This window comes from Falco rusticolus, chromosome 7, assembly GCF_015220075.1.
Source record: "Falco rusticolus isolate bFalRus1 chromosome 7, bFalRus1.pri, whole genome shotgun sequence".
NCBI classification, from domain to species: domain Eukaryota; kingdom Metazoa; phylum Chordata; class Aves; order Falconiformes; family Falconidae; genus Falco; species Falco rusticolus.
This window is the reverse complement of record NC_051193.1, coordinates 44,123,074-44,144,454: the sequence shown is the minus strand read 5'-3', so window position 1 is coordinate 44,144,454 and position 21,381 is coordinate 44,123,074. Positions and strand designations below refer to the sequence as shown.

The 21,381-nt window shown below is 37.5% G+C and overlaps 1 protein-coding gene across 5 annotated transcripts in view; it reads right to left on the bottom strand.

Moving 5' to 3' along the window:
• Positions 1-15: 15 nt before the first annotated feature.
• EML5 (EMAP like 5) overlaps positions 16-21,381 on the bottom strand; it is a 116,115-nt gene continuing 94,749 nt past the window's right edge. For 2 of the 5 annotated variants that reach the window (XM_037393768.1, XM_037393766.1), the window contains 11 exons: positions 20,431-20,604; positions 18,816-19,024; positions 17,649-17,806; positions 15,195-15,309; positions 14,566-14,754; positions 14,187-14,359; positions 12,802-12,964; positions 11,814-11,917; positions 9,971-10,124; positions 9,094-9,194; positions 16-8,793 (listed from right to left, as the gene is read on the bottom strand). In XM_037393768.1, the coding sequence (XP_037249665.1) occupies positions 8,757-8,793; positions 9,094-9,194; positions 9,971-10,124; positions 11,814-11,917; positions 12,802-12,964; positions 14,187-14,359; positions 14,566-14,754; positions 15,195-15,309; positions 17,649-17,806; positions 18,816-19,024; positions 20,431-20,604 (1,577 nt within the window). In that variant the 3' untranslated portion in view covers positions 16-8,756. Of the gene's footprint in view, positions 8,794-9,093; positions 9,195-9,970; positions 10,125-11,813; positions 11,918-12,801; positions 12,965-14,186; positions 14,360-14,565; positions 14,755-15,194; positions 15,310-17,648; positions 17,807-18,815; positions 19,025-20,430; positions 20,605-21,381 lie in introns of those variants that run through there. The other 3 variants (XR_005105215.1, XM_037393767.1, XM_037393769.1) reach the window with 3 other exon arrangements.

The window sequence follows — 21,381 nt, the reverse complement described above, 5'->3', positions numbered from 1 at the left end:
AAAAGTGGTCAGCAGTAACATAAATGCACTTTTTTATTAAATCTTTCATGTCTTTTGGGGAACTACATTTTCACAAAAATATACAAAATAATTTCTTTTTACAAATATTTACATTTGATATCAGAAAACAATGTTAGCTACATATTTTAAACTGAAATTTGACAAATATAGTATTGAATTCTGAAACATAACACTCCAGGAAAGTAGTTTTAGGTCTTTTTGTGAAATAAAGTACTCAAAGTTCATATTCAAATTTAAAAAAATCTTAATTAATGCAAAAATCTGACATTTAATTATATATATGTGTACTTTAAACAAACATACAACATTGTTACAGGGATTAGATGTTCATGGTGGAAACCAAAATGGAGTACACTTAAAACCATGATCCTTATTACAGTAATACATGACCATACCTTTGGACTAGTTTAATATATATTTTTTTTTTCCTTTTTTCTTTCTTTTTTTTTCCTTTTTTTTTTTTTTGTTAAAGCAAGAGGGATTATCTGACACACTCATAATGAAACACAACAAATCTGAACAGACAACTGGATTTTAAGCTTAAAGAACTACAGTAAAATATTTTCCTAAGGTGACCTTACGGGGAGTGGAGGAGGAGAGGGTGTGTTCTTGTGTTGCACGGAGCAATGCTGAAATGGATTTCCAGATGAAAGGCTGCAAGTTACAGTATTTTTCTATAGAATTTTCCAATGCCTTCATTAGCTGTCCCTTTCTGAAATAGCTGCCACCATTCCCTTTCAGTGTGAGATGACAACATAATCATTTGTAAGGGCAGCAGAAAACTCATACTACCCCCATTGCAGAATATCAACAGCTTTGATGTTTTATAACCTACCATACAATGCTTAGCATAAGGCAAGCTGCTGCTTTTTCTCTGCTAAAAAAAAAAAAAGTGAATAAACCAAGCCACAAAGCTAAATGTATTTTCAAAGGGAATGGTTCTAATGCATTTACTTAGATTGTTACATTATTTTAAGTGATCATTGTTGTCTTGAGTGTGTTCTTATATGAAATTTTACATTAAAAATGCATTAACTTTCTTCACAAATCAGTAATGCAGCTTTTCCATTACTTAATACAATATGCTGTATACCCATAACTGAACTAAAAAGCATAAACAAAGCTTATAATTACCAGATACTACTTTTTGTTTAAAAAAAGCTATTTTGCACCTAAACCCACAACACAATGATAAGTTAGTAGCAATTAAAGGAAAAATAGACCAGAAAGGTGGAAAAGTACTACCCAACAGCACCAACATTTCACAAAAGTACATAAAAGCTTTTTTTTTTTTTTTTTTTTTCTTTCATGCAATTTGTGCCTGTGTTCATGCTTGGAGTTTCTTTAGAAAGTATATTTATGTGTTAAATTCCTAAAGAATACAGTACAGTGCATGTCCTGGGTGGTATTGGTATTTGGAAAAATCATAGCGTTATGGCAGTACCATCTACAGCTCCATAGCTGAACATCACATACTCAGATGTTAAGTAACATGCTGGAAAAATGTATTTAACTGCTTTGCTGCTTGGGAAGAATGAATATCCTGTTTGTTACCTGCTGGGCACGGAGAGATCCTCCCTCCTCCCCAATGTCAAGAATTTGCAACTAAATAAGTTAACATAATAATGCTTTGTATTGGCTTCATATTGTACATCACTACAGTAACAGTAAAGCTGTGGGTGAAGCTGGCTGACCTCTCACAGCCACTACACTTGAAAAAATACTTATTTGGGGGTTGGGAGTGGGGGAGCTGGGTTAAGGGCTCCTGTGGGAAGGCGGTGGGGGAAGGCAAGAAGAGTAATGGCAAAAGCTAATGAGTGAGTATTTGGAGGATATTACATGAATAACTTTGATTTCCCCAAAAGGCTTACAATCCTGCAGAAGACTGAAACTAAACCACCCCTACGACCTCCCTCTTTCAGAACCCACCAATGCCATACTTGTTTCAGTAATCCACATTTTTTCCTTAAGCACTTGTCTCCTGCCTGAGCCTCACTGAGACCAGCCGAAGGCAGCACTAGCTTTATGAAAGCTGCAGTTACATGCAAGGATGGGATAGCAGCAGTTGTCCCCTGCGAAAGAGGAATTCATCTTAGAAATACTGGTAAAGCACTAATGACCTTAATCCTCTCGTTTAAAACACCTGTCATGTTGGGCCCACTTACGCAGGTGGGTACAACTAGCTGCCTTCTAAGAACATACAACGGTGTGAATCAGGCACACCTAGAACGAACATGACAATAATTTTGGGGATATCTTTTAAGAAACAAAAAGAGTCTGAGATTTGTTGGTGGCTGTTTTTTGTTTTCTGGTTTTTGTTTAAATAAGCTTTCACATGACATCTGTGCTCGAACCGAGCAAGATACGTACTACTAAGGGCAGTAAGGCCAAAATAACTTTGTAGGGTCTTGACGTTATCCCACAACAAGCAACAGAAACTCAGGAAACTCACATTTTGGCTTTTGGAAGAGAAATCCAAACCAACCAAGCGATAAAAACATTCTGCATCTCATGTCTCAGACTCAACCATCCTCTAGCAGGTGGAGAAGCATCAATCCAGCTATCTGTGCACAAATTTTACTTTTCTTACAAAGAGTTGCTACAGGTAAAAGTCCAGTTCAGTTGTCTTAAGCGGCACCTGTAATGAGTTTGGATTTTTTTCACATAAAGTTTACTTTACATTAAGTCAGCTATTTCCTTCTTTTGTAACGGTTTATTACAGGATAAAATCAAGAACTTTACTAATTTATTTCTACTCGTATGAATTCATAGGCCTACGTATTTGGAGGCCTAAGGCAAGGACCCACCAAAGGAAAATTCAGCTCCGGTATGATTTGAATTGCCCTCTCCAGATACCTGTCTCCATCACACCTTGAATTAAATGGAATAAATAGAGGCTGTAGCTTTAATGTCTGTCATCTTAAATGTTGTGCATGTCTGGGAACAGAACTGGTGAATAATGCTCAACAGCAAAGAAACGAAAGAGGCCATAATTGATACAGCTTGGCTATGAAGTTTTCTGAATTGTAACATTTCTTTGGTTTAATATTTTTTGTTTAAAGAACGCATTTAAGCTCAGCTGCACAGGAAACTAAAATACGGATAAATCAGAAGAGGCCTATTAAAACAATCCGTGTTTGGTTTCTGTGTGGAAGATGAGTAGCATTTTAAAATACATCCTTACACTCTTACCTGAGCTCTCAGTACTACACAGCATTTTTGTATTTACAGTATTTTCTTTGTTACCGACATGCACACACTCCCACAGCAGTTTATCTGTGTTAGCTGCTGTACTTCAGCACTAAATAGTTGTCTCATAGGTGTGGAAGTGGAAAGAGCAATGAAAGGGAGCAGCTGCGTCTTCCCAAAACCAGACCGAACAAAGTTGCCTGCAGCCTTTCCTTGAGCACCCTACTGCTCTCCGGTCCCTAAACTCCACAACCAGCCACTGAATACTTCCCATTTGAAATGGTATTTGCCAGAAATAGGTATGAACTCACCACCCACCCGCACCTGTGCTGGTTCTTTGGTTCTGCCTTTGCCCATTTATGAGCATTCCTTCCTGTTTCCCTTTATTTTCCTTCTCCTTTTCTTTGGGCTTAAATTTACTGGTTTCCTGTTACTGTTTCCTCCATCCTATGTTCCATAATTTCAAAAAGAAGGGGAAATTATGAGAATTGCCTACTGTCACTGTGGACAGACCTTAACACATTTTTTTCCCCTGTCGTTTTCTTTCACACTAGTGGGGAAAAGGGAACACAAGTTTCATGTCCTTTTTTTCTCCACCCCCTGCCTGCCCTGTCTCCCCCCTGCAAGAAAAAGTGAATTAGTTGGTTTGCTGGATTAACAGTTAACAAAAAACCAGATCGCAGTTCTGACTGGTATGCGGTTGGTAACCTGAGAAGGGTATGGCGAGTGGTTACCTGTTCTAGCATCAAGTAGACTGGAGAACCGCCCCCCCCAAACCCACCTGCTAATTTTTTGATTTTGGCAAGAAAACCTATTGTGGCTTTTATGCATATTATTTTCTGAAATGAGCTATGCAGAGTTTGAGTCTGAAGTCAAAGTTAATTGAAGAGCAGAAGCTGGAGACAACTGAAGAAACAGGCTTGGTCTAACCACACCACAGTGGCTGTGTAAAGAATGCAGAGCAGGCTTTGGCAAGCTCACGTATCTGTCCACATGAGTGAAAACTGAATGGTGCTATACACTTTAGGAAAACAGCAGACTGTGAGGAAGCGTAAGAAAACCATGAGAACAAAAGAATATAAAATGCAATACAACTAGTGACATAAAATCACCGATGTGGCAATTTATTTTGTGACTTGCAACCTTACTTCCCTTTCTGTAGAGTCTACAGGACAATTGACTTTGTCCAAAACACCGACAAGATAACATTTGCCCATAGCTTATGCTAACAGAATTTTAAAAAAATAAAATCTTTAAAGATTAAGGCTTGTCACATCTGTGACACTGATAGTGACACAGGGCAACGTACCTTTGCCCATGTAAGAACTGTACTTGAAACCAAGATCCTTCGTTTGTCACACTACTACGCCATGTGCAGCAAGTCCAATAAGGGACTCCAATGAGTAAGTCTAGAGTGAAATCAATGTGCAAGTGAAGACCTGAGCACTGCTGGGTGCAATCAAGAAAGCAGGTGAGGTGCTGCACAGGCGGACACTCAGGGCTTGCTGAAAGCAGGGCACTGCTTGCCTTGGGAAACTCGCATGTCAAATAGTGGGTTCAGGCAGCAGCTGAGAGAAGTGGATAACAGTTTTAAACTAAGCCCCTCCGGAATGCTATCAAAGTCTGCTCCCGATATTAAAGTCCTTTATTTTGATCTAGTTTCCAGATCCAGGAGATCACTTGTCCGCAATCTGTCTGCTTTCTGATGGTACAATTCCAGGTCAGTATTAACCCGATTTGTAGGAAGTTCAGAATTATTCTGAAATAAATCTTGCTAATATCGAAACTCTGATATTGAGCAAAGTCAGAAGTTGCTCCAAACGTGTAACTTTCCTTCAGTTGTCAACAAGTGATAAAGAAGCCTTAATTTTCTGAAATGCTTTATCTTTGGTTTTACACCATCTCTTGCCTTCTCTATTAAAGTCAGAAAGTCATATACAATGACTGCCTCCTTCAGAATAAAAAGATGATTTCAGGTCTAAAAGATTCAATACATTTGGCTAATTTGTTCTCACTGACCTAACCTTAACTGTGTTCCTCAGTTCCTGCACTACAGCAATTTTCAGATCTAAATGTGTTTAATTTTTGTTTGCTCCTAGGAGCTGGACTTTCCTTCTCTCCTTTTTTTTTTTCTAAGCACATTTAAATAGCTTTCAAGGGACATTTATTTAAGTGAAATGTCATTTTGCTTTTATCAAATCAGTTCTCCAGTTTATTTCTTATATTATAGAACATATTGCTGACTCTAAAGATCCCAAAGATGCACATTTGCTGCCAGCCAGAAGAAGAGTTAGACAATTAAGCTGAAGAGCAAAATCAAAATCATCCACTATGAGTGATTAAATTATACAAAGAGCTTTTGCCTCCGCTTCTCTGGTGCTTCCTCCAGCTTCAGACAGAGCCCTCCTGCCCGCATTTCTTCTCTCTGATGCTTCCAAACAAAAGGCTGTCACTAGTTCTTCCACATTCCAACTTCTTCCCTGACCTATCCTATGGGGTTGTGTCATCTTCTGGCTTTTCTGCTGAGCAACCAGCCACGAGCTCCCACTGCCTACCTAAACAGGCAGTCTGTTCCCGTGCCTCAAGCACGGGTGGCAACAATTAGCAAGTTACTACAGTAGTATTTAATGTAAACAGCGAATGAGGCACAGTAACAAGCACCATCACAGGCAAAAAGACCAAAAACCCCACGAAGTTGTCATCTTTAACCATGCCTACAGCCAGCTGTTCTTTTCAGCAGAGAATTGCAGCTTGTCCTACAAAAATTGTACTCATGATAAAACCTGCAACTGAGACTACTCACTCCTGTCTTCAATGTTCATGACCTTTCCCAGCTGGCTGACCCCATTTTACCGGGCAAACCACTGAGCAGTTTGCCAGGGAAAATACTAGCTACCAGTACTGGCTGCAGGAGAAGGAACAAGGCTGGTAGTTTTGTTTTTAAAGAGCTCCTCAGCTTCCAGCTCCCATCCCAGCCCTTAATGGCAGCGGTGAGGTTTGGAAGAGAGCGAAGAAGCAGGGAGATCCGGAGGCTCAGACTTGCGCACTGCAGCTATCAGCCTTGCCCCGCCGAGGGCAGCCCCGCTGCAACCTGCCCAGCAGCTCCTCTGGTACTTCACCGCTGGTGTGGCGTTTGAGATTCCTCAGGGCAAAAGCACCACGGACAAGTTATCAGTGGAGAGGCACACCATTAATTAAGGGGGTAGGGAGAGGGAGGAGAAGAGGACATGACCAGTGATGGGGATCCGAGGAACAAACCTCTTCATAGCCCACATACCTCCTTCATTGGGGGAAGTCCTACAGAAGATCAGGAGGCTGCGAGACACTGAGCCTAGGATTTTGAGGGGAAAACTCAGAGGCAGAAAAATACGGACTTTGATCTGGCAGTCTGAGTACAACACGCTATGAGGGAGCTCTTAACAGCCATCCGACTTGAACAGATGAAAGGCAACTTAAAAATAGAGGCAGGACAAATCTTCCTTCCAAGTCAAGAAGTCCTGCACAGATGTGTTTAATAGGGATAGAATCACAGCTATAGCGTAGCATACTGCAGCTAATTTCTCTGGCATAGATAAGATTTAAATGCCAGATACTAATTTTCATATGAAACAGGCAGGCAACAAAGTTATGAGACGGATCAGGTCTAATCTCAGTTCTCATATGCTGCTCCCCTAAAGTCAAAAACATTACCAGCAAGATCTGCCTGTACACTCGTGACCGAATGCACAGAGTTTTTGCTCCTGTGGAATAGCAGCTGCATGACTGGCAAGGCTTTGCTAAGAACCACCACGCTGAGAAACCTGACAATCGTTTAGTTCTTCAACTTATTTAAAATAAATATTTGTTATAGCTTGATGTATAAAATATATTATCTAAGACTGTTGGATAACTAGCTTTGTATAGCACATAACAAGGATTTTTGGACCTAGGAGAGCATGGAAGTCTGGCTTCCATGAACTTTTCTCCCCCTTCTATACACAGGCCCTCCCATCCCTCCTTAAGTGATACAAGAGAACATGAGAGGTGAGTCATATCAAAGCCTACTGACTGACCTAAACAAATGCCACTGTTAAAGTGATGCTGGCTTACACAGAGAAAAAGAGCTTTATGTTCACAGCAGAATGTCCTTATGAGAGTAGTGCCGATAATTTGTGACTTCGGCTTCCCTTCTATGCTGCACGAAAATTAACTGCACCGATTAAAAAACAGGTTCAGTCTGTAATGCATCTCTACGACATGACTTAGACAAACAGCTGATGTAATCTTCCTCACTTGTACCCAAAATACAGCTTTGTTCAGGTTTTCATTATCACTGAAATGTTTTTTCAACTTTGAGTCTTAGTTATGTTGCAAGATAGAATAAATGCACTTACGCCAGAGGTGACAGCAGGTCCATTTAAAGAAGCATATGATTGGACATTTTTTACAATCATGAGAGAAATCCAAGTAGAGACCTCTCCCGGCTAGTCTTAACTCTGTTAAAAAGTTCAAATGTACAAAATATAATGTCTGGAAAGTTTATATTTTCTCTGAATCCCCCCTACGATGCTGAGAAAATAAAATCAATTCATATTGCTATGAAATTCTATTTTTGCAACTGGTGACATCCCAAGCTTTATCGATTACCAAGACTATAAAACCCTCACCCTAGTCCACATTTCCAGCATAGAGGCTAACAGCCCAGTCAAGTAACACAGCAATTATCTCTCTTCCACTAAGAATACTTCTATTCACAAGGCAAAAATTGGAGTTAGACTTTTAGGTTGTGGGGCAAGGCACTCGCAAAGTGAGCAAATCTATTTTTGCTCACAGAACTAATTTAATGTTTAAGTGCAACAAAAACACTAAATTAGCCATGAAGATCATGCATATCCAACGGCTTTCACCAGACATGACTGTGACCCAGGCCTCTAAATACAGAAATATTTCAGTTCTAAGGAATCAGCTCTCATTTTCTGGTTCACCAAATGATGTTTCCTTTTGACCAGTCATAGAAATATAATTTCTACTATAATAATTAAATTTATTAAAATACTATATATTTAAGAGTTAATATATGGTTTCTTTCAGTAATAAAATACGGAATACTCTTTTTTTTTTTTTTTTTTTTTTTTTCTCCCCATGATATTCAGACCCCAAAATGTAAAGGAGAAACATTCATGCTGAAAATAGATCAATGTACAGCACTAGGTCAGAAATAACATCTCTTGATCAAAACCCCAGGATCTTACTGTGAAACTGTACATTGATTAACAATTCACTTTTTCCTTTTCTCCACATATTTAATTTTCAACATCTGGCAGTGAATGAAATACAAACCCGGATTATCCGATAACGAAGCAAATCTAACTGCCTCTGTGTATTTGTTGTAGTCCATCCTTCTGACCAAATCTAGATGCTTGTCTTTCAGAGACAGATTGCTCTGTGTCTTGGATCAGCACCATTTCTTAAGCATGCAGGGCACAGCAGGATGTCACATTGCAATCCTGGGTATTTCATGCCTGGTACTTCATGCAGTGTCCTCTTTGCAAGTCTCCATGTCTCTCTCAATGAGGCATATGCACACATTTCCAAACAAATAAGCTGTGTTTTCAAAAAGATAGTAAAAATGCGATATAAGATTACAATATTGTTAAAAGAAAAATTTCAGTTAAAAGTAGGATGGTCTGAATACAGACAAACATTTTAATTTATTAAATCTTAACAATTCGTACTAACATCCAGGCTGTTTATTTTGTTGCAAATACCCATTTCTTTATATACAAACAGAAAAACAAGCACACAGATAAAAAGATGAAATCTCTGAACTTGAGCTTTATACTGTTATGGACTGCCCATGTCCACTGCTGTGTACTTTTTGACAATAATGGAAAGGATACATACCTGCAGTCATCCCCTCCAGCACTGACCACGTATCTATCTCCACTTGTAAATCGAATATTAGTTAAGTGGGCAGAGTGACCTAAAAATCGTTTGTGTTTTGCCTGAAAAAAACCACAATAATAATATGAGAGAGTATAGATAGCCTGTGTCCTCCTAAATCAAACAAGGCATGCATGTTTTTTATCTACCTTGTTATTGCATCATGTATTTACACCACTCAGAATGCTACATAGGTTTTCAAACATGAAAGATCCCTTGAAGGGGAACTGCTATTGAGCTGCAATGCAGGTTAAATTGCCACGAAATGAGACAGCACCTGCAAACTGGGAACAATGCTCAAGCTAACACAATAAAATGAGCTGTATCTTGTCACATGATTAACCTCTAAATTTTGTGTAAAATTCCTACCACTGAAAAAATTATTTCCATTATAAGTAAGCAGCTTACAATGTGCAGTCTTAAATCCTGAAAATTAACAGTGCTACTGTTAGCCAAAAATCTGTAAACTCTTCATCCATGGAAATACACAGATGGGACTAAAATTACCAGCTGTCCTCCTCATCTGTCAAGTGGAGACTGGAGATGTGGATAAATAAAACTAAGGACTCTGGGATTTTCGGTATGAAGGCACTATGCTAATACAGACTGGCAGATGATACTAACACCTACAAGAGCTTATAGCAAGAGCTACTGCTCAAAATGGTAGGGAAACTCCGAGGTGAAGCATGCTTATGAGACTACAGAGCTAAAGTTCCGTAGATGCACTAAAAAGCTACAAATTTAAAGAAGGAAGTATTTCCATCATACGTCTTCTAGAGAAAAAATACAAGACCATAATACCAACAGTACTTGTAACGATGCAAAAACAGGTTCTTACAAATTTTTCAGGACATGGAAAGTCAAACAGTTTGACCATGCCAAAATCATCTCCTGTTACAAGATTGATTCCCGAGTGAGAGACACAGGCACAGTTTACATCAGCTTTTTCAGCATGCCTGGACCAGATTCCAATTACTTCATCCCCTAGCACACTGAAACAGAAGAGCAAGAGATTCTTTTGAAAACTACAGCAAACACAATAGAGTCAGGAAATAGCAGCTTCATATTGTAACTGGTTTTGTAAAAATGTAATTCTTACATTTTACTCTTACACATACACATCTCATATAGGTTTTACTATGTAATTAATTTTTGTATCATTCCATAATTGCTTCTGAAACTGATTCAGTGATATAATTCCCCAATTAACATGGCCCATGACAACACGAAGAAGCAGAGGTGAAATCAGTAGTACTAATCCTGTCCAGTAAAGCACTTGCCGAAAAAAAAAAAAAAAAAAAAAAAAAAGACAATTAAAAATAGAATGTCACACCATAACCAATAGATGAGTAAGTTTCAGCTTTTGGAAAACAAAAACTTGTATATTCTCATTATAACTATGTTTTATTGATTCCGTAATATTTTCGTATCAATGAGATGAAAAGTTTGAGTCCAGTGAATATTCTTCATTATAATGAAACTGAGAGAAATTGTCCCTAACAGAAACCATAATAATCTTAAGATTCCAAAACACAAATTTATAGAAGACTTCCTTTGCAAAGCCTTGTGAAAAGTTGCTGTTTATTCAGCTCTGCCTGCAATGTATATGCATACTTCCGAGAATACACAGAAACAAGCATTTTATCATTTGTTAACAGGTGAATGATTTGGGAATTTTTCTATGATTATTTCCCCTCAAATCAGAGCACAGTACACTACATTCGGAAAGCAATGATTTACTTCAGGCATACTCAACTGCGTCAGAAAACACAGGTTTCTTGTTTTCATATCAAAGAGATGACAAAAATGGATTAACCAAACAGAAAACAGAAAGCTAGCAAAATGAGTTTTTCAGAGCGCTTTGAAAAGCTTGTAGTTTTAGTCATGTCTTGCAGCAAATACTCAGGATTATTATTTTTTAAGCCGTTCATATGTGGAAAACTTTCAAGCATTTATTCTGCATTTTTGTCTGAGTGTACTGATCAGGACGATAATTGAAAGCAGGCAAAGGAGCCTAAAGTAACGCACAAGAAATCAGATTTGCATGGAATATAAAATAAATTATTTAAATGTGAAATAAAAGTAAAATATGGTATCATTCTTCATGTAATTTCTAAGTCTATTTTGAATTAAATAAATAACTTTAAGGTATTTTAAAGTACTTCTGTACACCTTTTAATATGCAAATATTAATAGCAACTTTAATATATAGATACCGTTAGTATAACAGTGTAAATAAAACTTGAATTATCACAATCTTGTATTGTCTTTTCATGTTTTGATTTTTTAATTTCCCCTGTACTCTTATCCCTGAATTGCTGTTTTAAAGCAAATAGTGCAGTATCCAAGTAATTTGCACAGTGCAATGAAAAACTACTGAGGCTGCTGCTAAAGATACACCACAGGAAGCTAGAGATACAGAGGAAACTGGAAGACACACATTAGAGAGATCAGTTTTTACCAGACATCCTCACCAGTCAAACAAGTCATGTTCTACCAAGGGAATCTGCTATGTACTGCCTTTGGCTGTACTGTACTTACCTGATCTGTGGCCAGAGCAGGTGGGTGCGTTAAAAGAAAATATCTGACTGAATGAAGGGATGAAATATGTTCTTAAACACTAGGTGCTTCTCCTGGAAGTTACAAGTGTTTTGACAGGTGTAAACGTGTGAATCATTTACCTTGTCCAAGTAGCCCATGTTATTCTGTCAATCACAGCCTGGTCCACAAGCTGTTTTCCTGAAGGCACTTCATAGACTTGCCTTTTGTAAGACCCGGTTGAGACCTTTGAGATGACCGCAGAAAAATCAGAATACATGAACTCGTTTGAAAAAATGAAAATATCATTATAAAGGAATCTGAAAAGCATTTTCTTGATAGTTATTTTTACTCTGTAAGCAAGTTAGCCATGAATAAAACTTGCTCAATGAGTTGAAAATTCTCACAAATCTATACAAACATAAAGCAACCGAAAGCGTAAGAGATCTTAAAATAATTAATAAAAAAATAACTGAAACATCTCATGTTTTGCACATATTATTTTTATATATATATATTGTATTAGTGTGTATATGTGTGCGTATAAATAAATAAGGAAAAATAAACTCCTGTCTTTAAAACTGACACGGCCTGCAGATGCTGATTTGATAGTTTTTGTTGATTTGAAGCTTATTTCTCCTCCCACATCTGAACAAAACATAGAAAGCAAAAGTATGCCTACTTTATTTTGATTTTAGGAAATGTCTTGAGCCCTGTGGATGGCAGTTGTAACACCACTATTTTGGAGCTGCTCCACAAAGGCTAGCACTGAAACTGTTTGTAATGCTACCATTCCGGTCAGAGATACGAAGAATTCACAAGTGTCTGGGGTGTACAGAACAACAGACTGTACTCCTTTCTCTTTTAAGATCAGCATCACAGAAGTACAAAGGCACGGAGAGACATTACAGTGATTTTGAAATCTGTTTCTTGTTTCTACGCTTATTTCTTGTATTTAATATTCAGGGTAACTATTATTGCCATCCACTTATAACAACAACAAAGTAACAGTCTAGTGAGAGCAACCTACTACTCCAACGAATTGTAACAGTTGTCCAAGAAGAATACTTGCAGAATATCTGTCAGGAGCACGTTCTCCACTCAGTATTTTGAACAATTAATGACCGATACCTGGAGATAAGAGCTGTCTGCAGAGAAGTCCATCTGGATCACAAAACTTGGGATATCTTTGCAATAGCTGACTCGATTTAGCGTGGGACCCAAAGTCAGATCATAAAAGTCCACTGCATTCTCACTGGAACCAACTGCTAAGTAACGAGAATCCGGGCTAAACCTGAACAGATAAAAGGCTTTTATGAACAAAAGTTGGCACTTACAACAGATTCTAATATTTGAGAAGCATGAGTAAATTTGCAATTCAAATATCTGCTATCCAGAACTAAAGAGAGAGAGGTAGACTATTTCATCTGCTAAACAAACAGCTTTTGAAACAAAATTTTCAGAGAAGGTACATACAGTAGAATGTGACGAGAATTTTGGTACAGCTGTCACATGTAAGTGAACTGGGAACATCTCTGGAATAACTGTTCATTATCTGATCTCATTACCATCTCAATGGTCTAAGGACTTTGTGACAAGCCCCTTATAACTGACTCTAACACTTACAAGGCCACAAACTAGAAAAATGAAATGCTGTAAATGCAGAAAAGCCAGACCTTCTAGATTAAACGTACCGAATAAAAAGATGTAAAATCAAATCTTTCATCTGCCCAATGTATCTTTGCAGAGTGATTTCTTTCCTCCAGCTTTCCTTCCTAGTCTTGAAACTCAGTAGCTTCCTGAGCTGAACAAATTCCTCACAGTCCCTTTTATGTTACTAGGGAAGTTTCTTTATTTCTGTTATCTCCAAGACATACCTTGGGACGGCTTTCTGATTCCAGCAACCCCATAACTCCTAGCAGGGCTCTCCTGCCTTCCTGCATCAAGATCTGTGTTTGCTCACATTTCTCCCACTCTCCCACCTGGCTCACCAGAAGCTTCCCTCAGCTGCTCCCGACCAATTTCTCTCACAAAAGGAACCGTCTTGTCCTCCACTCAGGAACTAGAAGCAAAATTTTATGTCTGCCAACTCCCTTCTAACAAAACACAATGGAGAACAAACTGACAGGCATTTCCATTGTCCCTCACAATCCAGCCTTCACCCTGCTCCTTTTCACACCTTCTCATCTACTCCCTGATTAGGATGGTCTCTTCCTATTGTCTATTGACTTCCCCATTCACCCTTCACTTTAACTAATCCTTGGCGATACCATCTGACACTCCCCCGATGGTACTACCTCTTTTTTGACTGATTGCTATCTCTTATCTTCATGTACCTCCCCCTTCCTTTTTATTCCTAGTATCAGAGTAATCACACAAACTCTGCAACTCACTCATTGATTCCAGCTCTCTGAAACACCATTGCAATGCTCCTCAGAACATAAAATTGTATTTTCAAAAATCAAAATAATACGATTTATAGAATGCTAATAGACAAAGGCATTATATTTTCTAACCTGATATCTTGAATCGCTGATCTTCTGTCCCTTTTTTTCCCCCAAATTTTTAGAGAAGTCACAAGCAAGATAATAAACTCTCCGTTTCTCATGCCAATAGCTACCATATCGCCTTCTGGGCTATAACAAACAGTACGAGCTGCATGTCCTAAGCTGACTTTGTTCAGCATCTTCTGTGAAGAAATGAAAACCCAGAAGAGTAAATGTTTCTATTTGTTCATATTTCACAAGTACCTTATGCTAACAGTTTGCCACTATCAGATGAATTATCCTCATAATACATTAAAAAACAAGTTTCAAGTCCTCAGTACCACCACAAGTCTACGATTTTTATTTATTTTTCTGTTTTCCTGAACCACAACTATTCTCCAACACCTACCTTTTCAGCAATATCCCAGAGTCTTACTGTGCCATCTTCTGCAGCAGAAAGGAAAAAATCTCTGGAAGGATGTGTTGCTAGACCCCAAATTGGTCCATCCATATGACCATTAATTAGAATGTTACATGCAGCATTCTTCTCTCCAACTTCAATTATTTCAGCGTTTCTTGTCCCAACAAGAATTTTCCCCTTGAACAACAGTGAAAGAATTATCTCTGATATAATATATTAACTACTTGTGATGAACAGTAATAAAGATACAACCAAAACCTATCGTTCTGCCAAGATGTTTGCCGAAATCAAGTAATCAAAGGTAATTTATTTTTAAACTCCTTTATGATTTATTAAAGTACAAAGTTATTGCTTGTAAGTCAGATATTTGAAGTGTAAAAAGAAAAAAGGAATCCTTAGTCTTTAATCAAAATATATAAAGAATATTATCCTAAGTAAGACTAAGGTCTCCCAAAGCTGAATTTTTTTCCTGCTGTAAAATCACTTGCAGACACCTTCTAGCTCAACCTTTAATTTCAAATACTAATTATAAGAGAAAGCAATATCATATATTTAATGTTATAGATCAATCCACAAATTATAAAAACTTTATTTTAAAGACATGAGGCTTTCTTTACCTTGCCTCTACAAACAGAGCGAACACAGTCCGTCATTTGTCCTGTCTCTAGTCTAAAGGCACGACATCGTTTCAGCTCTTGATCCCATAGCTTAACTGCTCCTCCTTCCTTTGAACTATGAAGAAATCAGGAACAACCCGTAAGTATAATGGCTCGCACAAAAAAAGGACAATTAATGTATGAAAGAACTATATTATGTAATGTATTGTAAATGAGAAATTTTATATGTGTTAAATTATTAAAGATTACATTTGTTTTTACCAAACAGGTGATGTTAATACGCTGAGCCTCCTAGCTAAGCAAGAAATACTCATTCAAAGTCCTCATTCTGCTTTACAGAACAAGGTGAAAGATAGTCACTGCTAAGCTTAGTCTGAATTAGTACTCTTAGGGAATTTGTCTAGTCAAAGGAACAGCTGAGTCTGTGAACAAACTGCCATCTTATTATTAAGACAGGCAGACACTATCAAAATATAGTTGAGAGAAACAGGAAATATGTATTTTGCTACTGTGAAATAAACGACAACAGATTTTCACTTTTGTGAAAATTTCACTATCTTCATCACTGTGAAATAAATTACAAAGATATAGGAGAAAAATCACACAATGCTAATTGCACATGATACCCAACTAATAAATACTAATCATGAAAGCACTAAGCATTTCCCACCCACTTTCAAGAGAACTGGTATTTCAGTAAAGAACACATCAAAATAAAAAAAAGGTTTCTAAAAAGGAGGCAATATTTAAGGAAACAGTTTTAAAATCTGGCATTTCCAGTTGAGCTGGGACATGTTTTCTCTGTCCTCAAAGAGAAAAGAATCTCCCACAACAGAAAAGAAAACCTTATGTTCCACAATATCGAGCTGCCAGTGTTACAACTTTGATTACTGAACAAATGCTGACAAAGAACTCCAGAAAGTTTAATCACAATTACTGCTTTTGTACTATTATTACTAAAATAACTGTAACGAATTACAAATCACTAGTCCTTACAATGCAATATTCTTTGCTTCCCAATAGCACTGTTTTGACATACGATTGGTCACCATGCTCAGCAAAAGGATTTTATTAAAAGAGGCTTGTGAACTGCAATTAAGAATGCCAAGAAAACATGAAGTTTTCCTAAATGTAGAATTTGCTTTGTATACTTTCAATATGCCATTTTCCCACAGGGGATGAATTATTGCTTCTTACTGTTATTCGTTACTATTTCTTTCAGGTCAAATACTAATTAGCTCTGAAGCTAAGTGGCAGCGAGAACATTCTCCAAATAAAACCATGGTGATGTTTTATAAATACTAGAAGAAAATATTTCAGCCATAGGAATAAGTAAGTTTTCAGCTTGTTCTGAGTATCAACCAGGATCTTTGAGGACTATTTAAGGAAAACATAGCAAACAAACTGTGTCCTGCAAAATGTAACACTATCATGACATGAGATGGACTGTATTACAGCTGAAGCATTTTTTTTCCCCTTTAATCATCAGCATGGTACTAAGAAAAGATTCAAATGCTTGAAGAGATATTTTGCTTACAATCCCAAAACCAAAGGATGTTGCTGTACCTTAGATTTGAGAGAAGACAGTTTGCTATCATAACTAAATGATCCTTCCCTTAAAAGAACCTATGCATTATGCTGTTATAATATTTATAATTCATTTATTTAATCACAGTTGCGCAAGTTACTTGGATTAACAACCTCAGTTCAACTTCAGAAAAAGTAGCAACCCACCAGGGACTAGGAAACTTTTAATGCTTAAAGCTGTATTTCAAACTAAATGTTTTTGCCTTCTCTCAAAAATAATACTGTTGTGATACATACCATTGAACCATTTAGTAACATGATAAAGTGATTTCAAGGCTACCTTTGATTATAACAGTTCAGGCCTTTTCAGCTTAACGAGGGAGAACTGTATCATCTGTTTCATAACTGTGTATCTGTACTTGGAGAAACATTACCTGACTGATGTAATGCAGTATAATTGATAATGCAATATAACTAATAATCATTCACATAATAGGCAAGTGTAAAATAAATTATTTTTAAGCAAAATAATGTGAAGTCATCATAAAATGCCTGAAGAAACTTGCATGTGTGCTTTAGAAAGATGACTATTATCTAGAAGTTATAATTATGACGAACTATTTGTACATCATTTAGATTCTCATTCATCCCCCTTGACTTCAGGTACTTAAGCAAGACGCCAGGTCAGGATCCCAGCGACCCCAGGCTTTCTCTTATAATCAATGGAAAAAGGTACTTGAAGCTCATATGGGCTTACCTGCATTTTGGAGGTGGTGGCTACTTTTTTTTCCTACCACCTACTCAGGAATCCGAAAGTGACTACTCTTCTACCTTTGATGTCTCAGCTGCCTAGTGCTAGATGGAATGAATCCAAACCATTTTTAAAGAATACATGTGCATGCAGAAAAAAGGAAAAAGACAACTCACGGCCTTTCTTTGCCTCCTGTAACGATCAAACCATCTCTTAATGTGGTATACATTGTGAAAACAGGTCCATTGTGAGCTTTGGCCACAATTCGTATCAACACATGATCCTTCCAAACACAAACATCTCCACTGATAGTACCTGTAAATGTCAAGTTATTCTGAAAAGGGGAAAAATACACTCATCATCCGATTCTGAGTAAGGCAGGAAGAAAAACATTCATCACCATTTGCATTTAGGCTAGATTGCTTTTATTTGCTCCTGTAGAAAAGCAAACTATGGAACTGGTAATAACCACCTGTAGGGTCAAAACAATGAGCTACTATATTCCTTCTTGAAGTCTGAAACATGCTTTCTTGTAGCTAATAGGCTCTGCACTGCAAGAAGAAATGCAATGACTTCAGTTATAGCGTTATCTATGTTTTCAGCCTATCAGGCATGCAAACTGTGGTAAAAAAGTAGAAACCCAAGAACGGTTTTGGTATTTCACACAAACAGGCAATCTGCACCCCCTTGCTATGTACATTATGCTTGCAGTCACTTTTGTTGTTAGGTGTAGGTACTCACTGGACTACAATAACCACTACTTTACAAAGAAAACAGTTTGACTTAACTAAAAGCTGCCTGTTCTTTACTTCTGCTTCCTGTTATTGAAAGGTCATAAAAATGTAATTACCTCTGAATTTAAGGGCAAATTATTAGGATACATTTAAAACCAACTGGAATTGGTTATTGAGCAAAACTGTTTTAGCAACTTATATGAACACTCCTCAAATTTGGTACTGTGCAGTATTTCAGAGTACCAGTACACATGTAGCAATGCATACAGATTATAACACAATGACCCCCCGGCGGGCATAAAATTAGCCTCATTTCTGCTGTTTGGTTCCTGCAGTAAAGTGAGCTTTGTTTCACCTGGATTAAGCAGCAAGCAGCATATCATCAGTCCAAAGCACCTATGTTCGTTTCTTTCGAAAACATACAAATCCCTAATCTTTTCTGTTCTAAAGAAAGCTGGTATTTGTTCTAACTAGCAAGTATTAGAAACGCTAAACCGAGGTTAATAAAACAACATTAGCAGGTTAGAAAAGTCTCATTGAATGGAATAAAGGCAGAAGAGTGAAAAAATGCTTGCTTGTATGCATTTTAAAATAGTTTAAGGTACGTACCGCTCCAAAAGCTACAGACAGCATTGTTTGCATTCGGGCATCTTCTATGGAGCTCAGCAGCCCTTTTTTACTGAGAAGAGCTCTTCCAGCTAGTGTCCAGAACCTCACATGTTTTACTCCCACAGAAACAAACTGCGTATCTGAATCTGGTCTGAATTCTGCTACAAATATACGCTGGTTATGACCAGCTCGGCTGGCAATTTTGGCACCTGGCAGAAAGAAAATAGATGTTTTTAATTTGCTGAGAAAACCACACATTTATGTTTAAAAAACTATAAAAATTATGGAGAATGATGAGTCACCCAAGACCACACAGGTCGGGAAGAAAAGCACAAACTGCTCCTAAACTAAAACTAAATTAAGATGCAGATTAAAAAAGAAAAAGTAATTTAATAAGACCCAGTAGCAAAGTGTGGCACCTAATGAAGGTGCCATCTACTTAAAATTTTCAATTTCCTTTGGAGTATAAAAGAATTAGGAGCTCAGATCCAAGTAAGTTTCTATCTCCTCTTAAATTCCTATGACTCCTCTGAAAATTCCAAACTCTGGACAAATTACAAGTGACTAACGAATAACTTCTCTGCAAATTTTGTCCAAAGTTAGAAAATTTTGTCCTTTGTGCAGAAAATGCAGAAACTGTTACATATGGCCTCAGATTCAAAGGTAATGGTTTTCCAGTCTCTTCAGAGGTGTTAAAATCAGACATTTTGACCCACATGAAGATTCCTCAGTCTGGATCCTTGTTGAATCTGTATCAATTCTTAAAAAAAGAGCACAGGCACGTTCTGACTGAAATGGCAGTGCATTGCTGCATAGGCACATCCTTCATACTACCCAAGACTGTATAAATACAAATTTATTATGTTTATTTGACATTGTGTCCAGCTCCACATGATCTAGCAGATGAGCTGCGAAGGGTCACTTTTCATTAATTTGATAGCTGATCTTTAAACTTCTGAGAGATACTAGTTGATCAATGGAAATCTCCCAAGAGAGAGGAAATAAACCCCCTGAGACTAGAGAATCAGCTTCATAACCTGGGCGTGGCTTTGCCAGATGGAAAGGAGATGAAGAAAGGAGCTGACTAAATCATTTTAGCCTAAATCCTGACTCAGACCAAAGACAATCTGAAAACATGTGTATCTTCAGACACCAATTATATAGCTGCATAAGGGAGCTGTACCGGCATCGTATTTCTGCCATTTTGGGGGGATAATTTTAGGAGTGCAACAACCTAGTCATGTAATCAGACTTTAGAGAAGAACACAGAATAACAGAAAATTTCTTCTGAGAACAAAAAAGATTTTACAGTTTTACCAAACAGCAAAGAAATTACTTTTGGGGGTGGGGTGGTGGTGGTGTGTGTGAGGGAAGAATGAAGACTACAATTTTCTTTAATTATTCTAGCTGGGAAGCTCCAAAGAAGATAGATTTAACAGTTACTGGAATGGGTAAGTACATTTATTTTACCTCTTCTTGTACAGTGCATAGTGTATAGCATTTATTGTAATAATTTCCAATCTGCTGGTATTTTCACGTTACAATTGCTCTTGACTGAAGCCAACATACCTCTAACAATATAAACACATTTTATGAAAAACAATCACTTTCCTACCTTCCTGCCACTTCCAAATGGTAATAGTATGTTCAGGATCCAGCCCTACAGAGAGCAGCAGTTTGCCAGTGGCACTGAAGCTGACTGAGCAAACACCCTTGGAATGGTAGCACCGGAGTACCGACAGTGTCTGTTTGTTCATTGCATCCCACACATGAATAGAAGGAGCTGTAGCTACACAAATATAAAAATATGTAATTAGTATACAGTTTGAAAAGATCTAATGATTTGCTTATTGAAGCAGTTAATATTTTTTAGTAAGATCAATAAAATTGTTCTGGTCAGGTGGAAAAAAAAAAGAAAGAAAAGAAAGGAGATATTGACTTCCCTTTGGAAACCAATTTACAGCAAACAGGACCATTAGGAAGGACTAAGAAGCTGGCCTCATATACGCTACTGGAGATGAAAACTTTGCCTAACTGGACTTCTGAAGCACAGCAGAAGCTCTGAAAGCAAGCTGTCCTCTCCTGGTTTTCTCCTAGTAGAACTTAGTTCAGCATGCTAACTCAGAAACCTTCATAAATATTAAACAGATCATCAAGAATGCAATTTCGACATGGGGCTTTTGGATAGCTACAGAGAAATTACTTTACAGTGCAAAGCCAAAATCTCCTTTTCTACAAAATGGCCATCTGTCTGAAATGCATCCTCTCTTAGGAGAGCGTCAGTTGAATAATCAGCTTGCTTACTGATGTAGAAAAACTAGGGGATTTAATTTAGTGTGCATTGTTTAGACTGCAAGCTCTTTGCAGTAAGAACTGTCTTTCCATGCTACTAATGTATGTGGACTGTTTCTATTATGATGATGATTAGATTTTTTCCAAATGCAATGCCTTCTCCAAAGATCTTGCAATCTATGTACAGTTTGCAATCTCTGAACAGAATCTAGGGCATATCCAGGACAGCATGAGTCTCACAAACATTTTTACTTCTGATCTCTAGTGATCGAAC